Source organism: Coturnix japonica, chromosome 2 (genome assembly GCF_054131305.1).
Source record: "Coturnix japonica strain WE chromosome 2, WE-NBRP24, whole genome shotgun sequence".
Lineage (NCBI taxonomy): Eukaryota > Metazoa > Chordata > Aves > Galliformes > Phasianidae > Coturnix > Coturnix japonica.
In genome coordinates this window covers 134,510,901-134,523,671 of record NC_140664.1, presented here as the reverse complement: position 1 = coordinate 134,523,671, position 12,771 = coordinate 134,510,901, and the positions used below count along the sequence as shown (strand labels likewise).

At 41.1% G+C, this 12,771-nt stretch overlaps 1 protein-coding gene across 19 annotated transcripts in view; it reads left to right on the top strand.

The window, feature by feature from the left end:
• LOC107308775 (sodium channel protein type 5 subunit alpha-like) overlaps positions 1–12,771 on the top strand; it is a 196,032-nt gene that overhangs the window by 139,494 nt on the left and 43,767 nt on the right. For 9 of the 19 annotated variants that reach the window (XM_085539033.1, XM_085539037.1, XM_085539036.1 and 6 more), the window contains 2 exons: positions 4,509–4,667; positions 10,007–10,127. The exons of 1 other annotated variant lie outside the window; for it this stretch is intronic. In XM_085539033.1, coding sequence (XP_085395159.1) covers positions 4,509–4,667; positions 10,007–10,127 — 280 coding nt within the window. Of the gene's footprint in view, positions 1–4,508; positions 4,668–8,326; positions 8,884–10,006; positions 10,128–12,771 lie in introns of those variants that run through there. 9 more of the 19 variants (XM_085539038.1, XM_085539039.1, XM_085539044.1 and 6 more) reach the window with 5 other exon arrangements.

Here is a 12,771-nt window from a genome sequence, read left to right as displayed (position 1 = left end):
AATTTTCCCACCTCATATTAAGGAAACAGGAGGATTTTCCTGATGTATTTGGTGATATTTCTTCACATGCTGAGCATGCAGAAAGATTAATTCTCTGGTTTTATTGACACTACAAGGATCTACATTTATTTGTGAGGGGAGAACCAGGATCGTAAATGATGGTTGCAAGAACACACCATTTGTTTCCCTAGATCAAGCCTATTTATTTCCCTCCCATTTTAGCCCAGACTGTTGAAGGCTTTTCAGAAAGAGTGAATTCAGCATATCCTGGAGCTGTCAGCCTGACAGCTCTGCCAACTGCAGCCTCCTGTTAACTTCACATAGGAAACAGGTGCTGCCGGGCAGTATGGCAGACTTGCTGTATTTCAGCAGCACTGCAATCTGCTTCCTTCTCCCCTTGTGCAAAGGTAGGATATAAACAGTTTGGCTTTTGTGATCGTTTACTTCTTGGCTTCTCCACACAGGAAGGGTGCCAGTTACTGAATGCAAACTGTTGCCCAGAAAGGATGCCAATAGCTTCCAGACACTGTAATTTTGGGAAATCCATAGCTGTCTGTAAGGAGGAACATAAACATCAACAGTTACTTTCCAGAGTAAACAGTCCCCTGGTAACTACATGTGTTGACATTTCAGGATCCCTTCCAACTCAAGCAATTCCATGATTCTATAAAATACGTTGATGACTACTGAAGAATTGATTGCTGCTCTATGCAGTAGCATTTCTTGAGGAGGCTCAGAGTCATTGTCATCATGGCTAAAGCAGTGATGCTTCTGTTGCCAGCATCCTCCACTCCTTGTGATTCTTTGTGCAATGGGCAGTGACTGAAACAGGTCTGTAAGGAGGCACAGGGACATGTTTAGTGGGTATGGTGGTGATATGTTGGTTGAACTAGATGATCTTAGGAGTCTTTTCCAACCTTAATGATTCTGTGATTCCATGAGCTTGGCAAGGTACTGAGAAGATGCATAGGACTAATGCTCTCCCATGTTCCATAGATAGAGCAAAGGGCAGTTTACATTTGCGTTGTCCCATCCAACACTGACCACGTGAAATAAGTTACCCTGAATTAACTTAATGCTGCCACATCCTTCATAAGTGCTTTCTGGCTCAGCAGTGAGCCAGCTACTTTTGTACATCCCTAAGAGAGGACACTTCCTGCACATCTTTTCCACAGCAGCTACAGCCAGGGAATCAGGATACAAATTCTCCAACCCAGGGTCACAATGCAGGCGGAGTAAGTAAAGCATCAGGAGAACCCATCTGAGCTGATCCCCATCAAAGAGGAAAGCCCGGGGATCATCTTTCTAAATTTGTTTGCACAGGATGGAAAAAGTGCTGTTTCCATGGGGAAGGAATAAAGCAAATCTGCACCGATGACAGGTATTTATCTTGCTTTGCCAACAGCAAGTCTTCTTTCCAAGAGATTGGCATTTGCACTAATCCCCATTTGAGCCCAAAACAATTAGCTGATCCATGGTTTTCAGAGGCAGGATGTGGTGTGGAGCCTCTGTATTTATTTGTGCCATCAAACAAGTATGTGGGTCTGTGCACACACACACATTTGAGATGTAATCCAAATTACACTCTGGTTTCAATCTGGTTGCTGTTTTCTTACTGCTGTCAATGATCTGCAAGGCAACAGGACATGATCCATCCTCCTCCATGTGATAATCCCTGGCACAGTGTTGGCTGAACACCTCTTTTTGCAGCCCAGATCTGAACAGGGGTGAGCGAACTCCTGGCTGATGCTCTAAAGGAGCTGGCGTCCTTTCCAGGCTTACCGTCAGCCATTTGAGGGCATGAAGTTGTTGTACTGTTGAACAGTTTTACTTTACAGATGATGAAAACAACTGAATCAATGAATATTAACATAATGTGTATTGCATTTCTGACACGGCACTTGATATCAAAATTAAAAACAAATTACATAAACCACCCACGCTGGGGAGCTTTACAGGAGATAAACCTGCTGTTGTTGCTCTCAGAAGAGCAAATCATCCGGACTCAGAGCAAAAGTTAATAGTCCGAAGTGAAGCAGACTGTGAGGATCACACTTTGTCCTGGTCAGGATCCTGCTGATCCTCAGGCACTGTGTGCTGGAACTGAGATCCCATCCCAAGAGAGTGGCTCACCAGGGCTGGCGTCAGCCATTGCAGAAACCCAATCGATTCCCTAATGCTGCTGGGTGATTTGCCAAGATGTGTTCCATCACTATTAATTAATGTTAACTCATCAGATGCATGTTACAAGTGCAGTGTCTTGGAAGCAGCTGGAGCTGTGTTCATGGAGTTTAGTTTGTATGAAAGCATTCCTGAATTTTGGTGCCATACAGAAGGGTTTGTCAGTAGAGCGATGGTATAAGCTTTTCATTTGACATGAGCTTAGTTATTCAGTGCAATAATTTGCTTAACAACCTGGATATTTGTCAGATCAACTGAGTTACACAGTCTGTTCTCATCTGTGCCTTTGTTTCTAATGAATCTGAGTGCGCAACCTTTCTGCACAAGTGAACTTGAGATGTCACCCCAGATTGCACTGCACTTTCAACATGAAACAATTCTTTCTGTTGTTTTAGTGCTATAACTGATACCCTGCCATTAAGATTACTTGGTGCTAAGTTGTGTGCACATTGCATTAAGAAAAAAAAACCAGCAACCCACAACTTTCTTTTGCTTAGCGCCTTACTCGAGTACACTTACTTTCCATGTTAGCATTTTGTGGCCCTGAGTGGTCATGGTGATTATGGTTGTACTAGATGATCTTAGTGATCTTTTCCAACTTTAACAGTTATATCATTCTATGTTCTCCTCTGAATAACAGAGTATCTCCAGAGATGCTCTTTAAAAAGTGTTACATTTTGTCAGGGATTTGGTGATTATACATTGTGACAATCAGTGATAAACTGTGCCTAGAAAACTTGGTTCTGTGATTCCATGATACCATCCTATAGTTCTCCGATTCTGTGGTAGAAATTATATGTAATACATTCACATTCAGAAGGTACAGGCTTGGACGTGCGTGATTTAATTTATTAAAGTTGGAATATATTTTAGACCACACGCCTTCTGAAGCAGGAAACAAGTAATTTGATTTTGAATTAATTTACTAGAAACACAGAACGACATCTGAAAGGATTGGTACAAACCTGACAGTCCGAAAGTATTTATACAGAGAGCAATTTGCTTAACCAACTGCTTCCTTTGTGTCATCTGTTCTCTCAGATGGTTATATTTGGAATAAAGTGTTTTTCTGCTGCTGGTACCTCTTGAGGGACTTTCTGTGGTGATGTGGCTTTAGAACAGAAGCAGGTAGGCTGCTGCTCCCTGGGGAGGAGAAGCTCGCTTAATACGTGGATAACACTGAATGCCACTCAAGCCAAGGGGAAAAAAGAGGTGGATGAGCAAAAGATAAATATGTTTAAATAATTACTGTTGAAATCCTGTTATGCTTGTAATTTTTTTCTCAGCATGGAAGTCCTTCTGTAAGCAATTCAGTACAACCCTTTGAAATCAGCTTGAGTTTTATTAATATTTCAGTAGCAGCATTAGTAATGGCATGAACGATGGCAGTGCTGTGTAGAGCTGTGGAGTTCTCAGAGAAATCCCTATCACAGGTGAATCAATGAAGCTGAACTGATTTATACCAGCAGTGAACCTGGGCTTCCAGATGTAGGAGCCAACCATGCAAACGCGCTCTGCTCTACCATTAGTCCTGGCAGCGCTTGGAGAAAGCACAGCAGCAGTAATCATCGCCCCAGGACGACATGGCTGAGTTTAATGGCGCTGCTTCTGCTGCCAAGCGCTGGGTCTGCTCAGATGTATTTGCAGAAAAAATTATTGCTCTGATTCCACAGTGCATCCCTTTTTAGTGAAGCCCTTACAGATGCGCTCTCCTTCCAACCTGTGGTTAAGTCCTGTTGACATCAGTGGGTGCAAAGTACTCTGAAGTACTTTGGCCATTTACATGGCCACCCACAGGTTTTCATCTACTTTTGGATACCTTTAGCTTTCTCCTGTGAGTCTGTAGCTTGTTTTCCCATGCTATTTGGAGCAGAGCCATGGTGTGGCACTGGGTGTTATGCTTGCACCTTCTCCAGCCATGATGCCAAATGTCACTTCTGGTTGCTGAGTTCACAGAACACCCTGCAGCCCTCAGCTGAGCTGCAAGCCCCAGTCTATGCCTTGGGTCTCTGCAAAAAACTGTGTCTCCAAACTGGATTGAAAATGGAGAAGTCAAGGAAATTTCCTCCTGCCCCCCAGCAACAACAGTTCAAAAACAATAAGCCGGCCTATCTGTAATTTCCTTTTTTACAGCCAGTTATCTTGACATATCCAGTTGCTAAACCTGAAAAGTTACAGCGTAAGCTTGTGTAATCTTGTTGCTTGCCATTTTTCCTTAAGATGTCATCCCCTGACAAGTGTAGTTCAGGCTATTTTCTCTTCTAGCTGGGGAGATCTCCTTAAGAACTAAGCATGCTATCAAAGAAAAAGAAAATAAACCCATCTAGGATTATTTCCAGCAGGAAAAGCAGCTGCAGCTGAGGGGGCAGCGATGCCAAAGCCCAGGTGCCCGGAGTCAGAACTCTGAGATTTGTGAAGAGTTAAGTGAGTTGCACGTGGATAAGCAGTTGAAGGCTGAGCCACCACCTCCAGTAGGGCAAAAAGAGGTAAAAGAAACCACTTTCCTGCTTGATGCTGCATGCCATTCGTCACGCCAGCTCCATAGTGCATGCCACCAATTTATGTGGGGGTCTGGGGCATATCACCTGTTTTCGTTTTTCATGTTAAAGGTATAGGGCCATGAGAAGGGCAAGAATTTATGTATCTGACATGAAAGCTTTGGTGTCATTCAGTTCATAGTGGCCAAAGTGTAGATCACATTTGCTTCTCATTGTGTTGGTGAGCCTGTACCCAGCAGGAGAAATCCCAGGTGGAAATCCTGATAGGGCAGTGGAAACAGGGCTGCCACAGAGCAGCTCACCTTCTGCAGCCTGCTGAGTCATAATGTCACGTGGGGTGGACATCTGCTTCTAGACTTGTCACATGAGACCCATTTATAGTTAGTGAAGATCTGGAGCCAATATAGTTAGGTGAATGTGTCTCATATCCTGCTGAAATCAACATTTAAATTAGACCAGAAGAAGCATATTTTATAAGTACCTGTTTTTCTCCTTTGGCTGTAAGGGGAGACCAGAGTGACTAACTGAGCTGTGGAAGTCTGTGTCATGTAGATTATGTTTAGGTGAGCTGAACTCCACTCCCAGTCACTAGAAATGTTCTGGCCGTGAAGGGTTTCTTTCAGGAGCAATCCTTCTTACTAGAATGCTTTTGGGCTATTGGATTTTGTATTCAGCAAAAAAAAGGTCCTGGATCTTAGAGGAAGAAAGCTCAATCATTTCATGTCACAACCTCAGAGAAAAAGAATTTTTATGTACTTAAGAGAAACCCCAGATTTCAAACTAATGAGATGAAGAATTGTGACTGGGAGCAATTAGAAGACCATCTCCAGATTTTTTCTCACAGGGAATTTCCTATCCTTCCTGTTTAACTGTATTTTTAAGATACATAAACCCTGATGTGTTAGTATGAAGGGTGGAAAACTACATCCTTTTTTAGTGCTACAATGAAATGTCATAAGACAGGAACATTCTAGCTCTGATATATTCAGCAACGCTGCGATAAAGTAATAATCCCCATTTCCTCCCTCAACTTTCAAAGGGTCCTGTAACACAAATGTCACCTTTCTATAGTAGAGTATAATTGATTCTATTTGTGGCTGCTTAAAAAGAGGTGGAGGAATATGGCGATAATCCAGGGATGACTCGAAATCAAACGGAAGTTCACATGAGGCTATGAATACCAACATGAAAGAGCAAAGCCCAAAGGATGCTATTTTTGAAGGCTAAATCTTGTGTGGACATTGCATCCTTATAGTCCTCCTGTTCAGAAGTAATCTTTGTGCCGACACACGAGGACACGCTAATCTTTTTGATGAATGTCCCAAGAACTTGGGGCAAGCCAGATAAAGCCAACAACTGCGAGGAAGTAACTTAAGGGATTTGATATGCCCAAGGGACGAGGCTCTGAGTTGTTCAGTCAATAACAGGAAGCATCGAGTGTGTTCTGACTAAAACGCTGTTCATGTCAGTAAAGGATACATTATATGATTAAAAATTCATCCCATACAAATCATCAGTAAGGCACCATAGAAATAAAATGATTGGTGGCACAGGTCTCAGAGAACATACCAGTTGATTTCTTTGCCAAAGCACTGCCCCATAAAATATTTTGTACAGCTTTTTTTCTTTTTACAACTCTCTCAATTAGAATTGTTGTGCCAAGAACAAAACAGTGTTCCAAATACAATTTCCACAGAACCGTAAGGAGGAGAAATAGTATCTCCTTGCCTAGGCATGATGTTTCCAAGTAGGATGTTTGCATCACAATATCCCACTACAAAATCATGTCTGATTTCTTAATATTACCCCAGGTGACTTGAGGTTACAGCTTTCCAGGTCCATTGATGTTTTATTCCTGAACTCACTCCATTTGTAGTGCTTTGAGTCAAATCTCATTGTGCTGTATTCTTTCCACATGTCACTTTTCACTTTCCTTCTCCCCACTTTTGGCAGTCTCTTGAATTGAGTATTATCCACTAATATGAGAATTATATTGGTCAGTTCCTCTTCTGTATCTTTGGTACTAACTCTGATCCCTACAGGTCTCCTCCTCTGAAGGTAAAGTTTCTGTTACCTTTGGGCCCTTAGTATGGGTTTTCTCCATGAAGCAACGGGGGCATCCAAACCAATGCCTTTGTTTCAGAAGTCAGCTTTTCTATTATAGAAACACAGATATTCTTATTATAAGAAGTTATATATATATATATATAAGAAGTTTATATATCATCTGTCAGTTTGATAGATTAAGACTGCGATCTTCAAAGGTTAGGGAAAGAGTGAGAAGGCAGATAAGAGAGCTAAATCTTGAGCAAACATTAACTTCCAGTGAGATTGCAGCTTTTCCCTGTTACAATCCTTCTGGAAAATAATAATAAGAATTAACAGATCACTTTGCCACTACTGGAGAGCCAAGTAGTGGGTGAGGAGGCTATTCCAGACAGAACCACACCATGCAGAAACACATTAAAAACTGCTTCAGTAGTGTGAATTTGTGTTCAGATGGGAGATCTTCCAAAGAGGTTTATGATATTGCCATTGCCTGGTACACCTCTCCAACAGGAAAAGGGGACATTCTTTGTCCTGTTCAGCTTATTTTGGCCTCTTTGTTCCCATTTGAGCGCAGACTGGTGGCAGTCAGGAGAGCTGCCTCACTGTCTTTATTTCTGTTTGACATATCACTCAGCTGCCCTCCAAGAAAGCACTCTGCTTTTCTCCACTGAGTTTGTTTAATTCACTTTAATTACAAGCTGCAGCAAGAGTTCAGTGATCTGTGATTCCCATGATTATTCCCCTTTCCTCTTCTCTAAGCTCAGTATTGTATTCACTTATTGCTGCTCTCCTGGGCTCTTTCCAGCTTTCCATGAGCATTCACTATTGATTGCTAATGGTGTGTTAACGTAGTGTGTCAGATCCCTGCACGCCCATGCTCTGCCATGTGCATTTGCTGGATCTGCTGATTTACATTTGTTTTAGGTTTTCTAGATACTTCCATGCTTACATTTCCACTAATTCTAACAAGCCCTCATTCCCTGTTTACTGATCGCTTCGTTGGTCTTTTAAAAAGCTTTTATTTTCTCAGGCAACTGAATTTTCATTGGTCCCATCTCCCTCATAAGTTACTTTTATGTCCCTTTTCTTGCAGCGTTCATGAAAACATTAATCCCTTTCACCTTCTGGCAAAGAGTGACTTTTGCTCCTTTTCCCACAAGCTTTCCTAACCTTTCCCTCCTCACTCATATGTATGAGTTCTTTTTCTAATCCCTGTTCAGACCCCAGAACCTTAGCCACGTGCTTTCGGAATCCCTGTTCGCTGCCTCTTCTTTCTTGAAGGCTTTACAAAATAAATCCTGTCCATGTTGTCTTGCATGTTCCCCATCTCCTTTTGACACTGATGGATTCTAATAATTTCTGAAAACTCCTCCTCACAGATAACTCTCGAGCGTTCTCGATTCTTTAAGATGTTTTCCTTGTAGTCTAATATAATTGCCCTGTGTCCTGCAGTTGTGTTCCCCGAATTTCCCATCCTGTCTCTGCTAAATACAGCACTCTCAATGACAATGCTATTGAGCTGACATTTTTCTCACGATGTCCTTTGATTTCTCTCTGTTGGTTAGAATTGTATCCAACAAGGCTTCTTTTCTCTTCAGGACCCCTATTTTCTTCATCCTGCAGCTGTGTGTGATATTGGACTACTTCAGTGTTCTGTCTGTTGACGACTTCGTAGCAGAAGAAATAATGACTAAATGCATTCCCTAATGAACAGTAACAGAAAGTTCTGATTGTGTGGAAACCTGTTATTTTTTTTCCACCATCATGTATTGTTTGTAGCCTGTCGAAAACTGGCTACTCCCTCTACGACAGCTGCATTCTGAATATGGATTTTTAGAAGCTTTAGCCATGTCTTTGACCTGCGCTTACTGGCCCGACTCTCTTTAAATGATCTCTTCTCAATTGTTTGCTCTTCTTCAGAGCAGAGCATTAAAAGCCCTAGCCAAGAATATGACCTTATGCATGCTGCAGCTAATTGCAAGCACATATCGCTTCCATCCTGCTTATAAGTATTGCTGGAATGTTCGGTCTTCCTCGTTTTACCCCAGGTTCAGCATTTCTCTGAATTCAGCTATAAATTTTGCATTGCCTCTGTATACTGGAAAACAGAGGGTCCATTTTCACATTAATAATAAATACACAGAGCTGCACCTATTCTCTGACTCTGTCATCTTCGTGAAAATAATAATTTAAGAGTACGTGCCATCTTTCATATAACTATCTTACAGGTTGTTTAAAAGCGTGGGTAAGTATTATTGTCCTCATTTTTAAAATGAAGACAATAGTATTATGAGATAAACCACAGCAATGTTTCAGTGGCAGCTCAGGGAAGAAAATAAGACAGTTTGCGAATAAACCACCTTGTGCCAGATACCTCTTTTACAGAGTCAAAAGCGAGTACTGAGCAGGGCTGAGTAAATAATAGTCCTTGAACTATAGTGGCCTGGCTGAGAAATTGAGAAAAATACAATTCTGGATTAACACAAACCTATAAAACAATTATTTTGACCACTAAAATTAAAATAAACAAATAAATTAAAACCCCTCCTGTTGTATTTTAAAACAAATAAATAAATAACTAAAAATGTTTAATGTCAGAAGAAAGCTTTGACCTGAAATGAAACTTCTGTTTCATATCTGGGTGGCTCTTGTTATCATGCACCCCTATTTAAGGAACAAATGCAGACAATTTTCAAAATTAGGCATCAAATTTTCATGAAATCCATTGCTTTGTTGAACCCAATTTCTCTCATAGCCCTAAAACCAGTTTTTCTTAAATCATCCATTCCTCATCTATTTTCCCAAATTACCAGAGTCTTCTTGCTCTAAGAAGATAAAATGGCCAATGCTTCAGGGGGTGGGAATATATTTGTCCCCATTTTGCAGAGAAGGATTTGAGGTCTGCCTTAGAATTGGGGATCAAACATTTGTGTCCCTCCTCCTAAATTGTGAGAGTAGTAGTGTGCATCTGGAAGATGAGTGGTCCCATCCCAGGGTGGGGATGTGGGATGAGGGAGGTGAAAGAACCTCCCCACATGTGCATGAAGTGTCGTCGTATGAGCAGAACATGAAGACAGAAGAGCTTCTGCTCATCCCATAGGAGAAGTCACTGTTAACTCACCACTGTTAGCATAGGTAGAGCTTTCACTTGAGCATGGCCATTTCACTGTCTTGACTGCTTTGGCTGGGATATTGGTTAGTAGAATAAGAACTCAGCTGCTTCCTTTGAGGCAATTGATCAATTTGTTTTCCTCATCTTTGCTCTTATTGACAACAAGCTTGATGAAATCAGCCTTTCCGAAGGCAGCACAGTGGATTTGACAAATCCTGCAGAACTGCTGGAGCAGATCCCTGAGTTTGCTGAGGAGCTGATGGAGCCTGAAGATTGCTTCCCCGAAGGTAAGGGCCTGTGTGTTTCCTTGCAATGCTGAGGCTAGAAACCTCCTCTTATCAAACATGTCTCCATGTTCACACCAAGATACTCTGACTGCTTGCAATAGGATTTCACTGGATGCACATTTCTTAGATACTGCAGTGCATTTGACTTTGGATTTCCAAAGTAAGATAAGCCACATGCAACCTCAAAGTTCCTATGTAGCTTCTAATATGCTAGGCATTATTTTTCATCACATTTTGTAATATGAATTTATTGTATTTAAATAAATAAATAAATAAATAGATAAAAGGTTGATATTTCTAATTTGGCCAACAAGGACTTTATCTTCCAAATATATGTATATGATCTGACTTTGTAGAGAAGTAACGAGATTAGGATGTTTCAATTGCTAACATATACACAGGGCAGTTAATAGAAACTGTCTGCAGAGATCTTGAGTCCCAGGGACTTTCTTCCATTTGTTTTAAAAGATGTAAAGATTAGCATATCCAATAACTTCCACCCGACATGGGATGTGTTATGTGTACAGTATTTTACTTAATTACCTTAGATAACAATTCATAAAGATTACTGCTTTTAATAAGCCAGTATTTTATTATTTCTTAACACCATACTACACCAAATCACAGATTTTAAACCCTGCTGCTTGGAAAGTCGTATTTTTAATTAAATCTGTAAGAAAAAATAACATTCCAAGTTATTTCTTCTCTGGGTGAGTTCTATTCCGAATGTTATGTCAGTAAAATTTCCTGTATTCCTTTAAATCTGGGTTAGGAAAAATAGGGTTAGCTGAATATTTCCTTGAGAACTCAGGGGTGATTAGAAATAAGAACAGAGCTGCTCAGATGGGATCAGACAGAGAGGTTCTATTGGGTGTATGAATGCCCCTGAAGTCAGCAAAAATGTGCATCTCTATATGTGTGAGAAAGATGATTGAATGAGGTAAGGGAGCCCTGCAGGGCTTACAAATGTCCCGAGGATCCAAACATTTTTTTGGCAGCTCTGCTTAAAAGCAGTAGCCAAAAATTAATGCAGTTGAATGAAGAAAGCATGGTACTGTGCTGTAACTGTTCTGGCCTAGACAGTGGTATTTAGAAATTAGATCTGGTGTTTTCATTCCTTCACTTTGTATTTCTTACTGACGTTGCTGAGCATCAAACTGTATGATGCACTGCAAAGTGAGAAATTGTATTAAACTGCACAAACAAAAGACTGGTGCTAGTCAAATGCCAGGCAGTTTATAAATGATGTGATTGACCATGATCAATTCCCAGTTTTTAAAGCAAACAAGATGGGAATCACACAGCCCATTGCTTCATTCAGTGCATGGCCCTGGATCATTCGCAGGGCAGTTGCACTCAGTCATTTTCTCTTTATTAAAATGGCCATACCTGCTTGAAACTCCATCGTGCAGATTCACACCGATACCCAACCTATCTGTTGGAAGGCCATGTTGATGGAATGCAAGGTAGCAGTGGCAAGCAGTCACTTCTGGGCAGATCACTGGAAACATTATAGTTCTGCAGCCTGGCTTTAATCCTAATCCTGACCACGGAGAAATCAAGAGATCTTGATTTGAACTAGTCTTACTGTGGGTCAAATCCAGGAGTTGGACCTGATGATCCTTGTGGGTGCCTTCCAGCTTGGGATATTCTATTGACTCTATGACATCCGCTCTTCTGGCTCCTTATCCCTTTCCCCTGAGCACAGCCACACTTCTCCTTCCTTTATCCTTTTATTCCTCAATTCTCATTCTTCAAAAGCCACTGTTCAAGTCAGGTTGTCCTCACCTTCTCCCAGGCTATGGCCAGCTGAGCCTTGAGCACTGAGTGGGAAATGAAGCAGAACCGGCTCCCAGACCCTCATCATGTGTGTGTGGTGGCTGGGGGCAGTGGGGAGGCAGTTGCAGGCAACACTGTCCTCAACACATCTGCTCTGTTTTCCAGGCAGCACACATCCATGCAGTTTTTGTCACAGACTACTGCATTGGATTAGATGTGATTTGAATTTGACAAAAATGCATGAATTTGGCACATGAATGTTCCCTCATCGAATTTCAAGTCAGAGTCATAAACTGAATGTCCAACTGACTCTTGCTGCAATGACATTAGAATTTGTATTTATGAAAGGAATCAAAGTATTTTCCCATAGTCTTGTTCTTTTAAATGCCTTCCAATATCTTTCCTCAAAGTTACCATTTTATTTACGCCTCATGCAGCTATCATTTCAGTGTAGTTAAAATAAAATGCAATAAAACAAATACAGTCTATCTCAATAATATATGACAGTTATTAAGTACTAAAATGGACTTATTGCGAGGCACGTACCAGGCAATTTTATCTAGTGGTGTCTTCGCTGTCTTCTAATAAGGAGATACAACATTTGGTATATGCGGGAGAATGATCACCTACCATTTATGATTGAAGATAAGGTGATACAAAGCTGGTTGAGAGGGAGACTTAATTTCTTGCCTTGTTAGTTCATCAGCTGTCTAAATGCAAACTATGATATTTCTGAACACATTCAGTACAGGTTGTGCCCTGAACAAATATGTTCCTAATTCAGCCCCCTTTTTCAGATAACAAAGGCAATAAAGATAGTGCATGTTCTGGAAATAGTTGTTGGAAGTTTGCTGAGGTCAGAGTT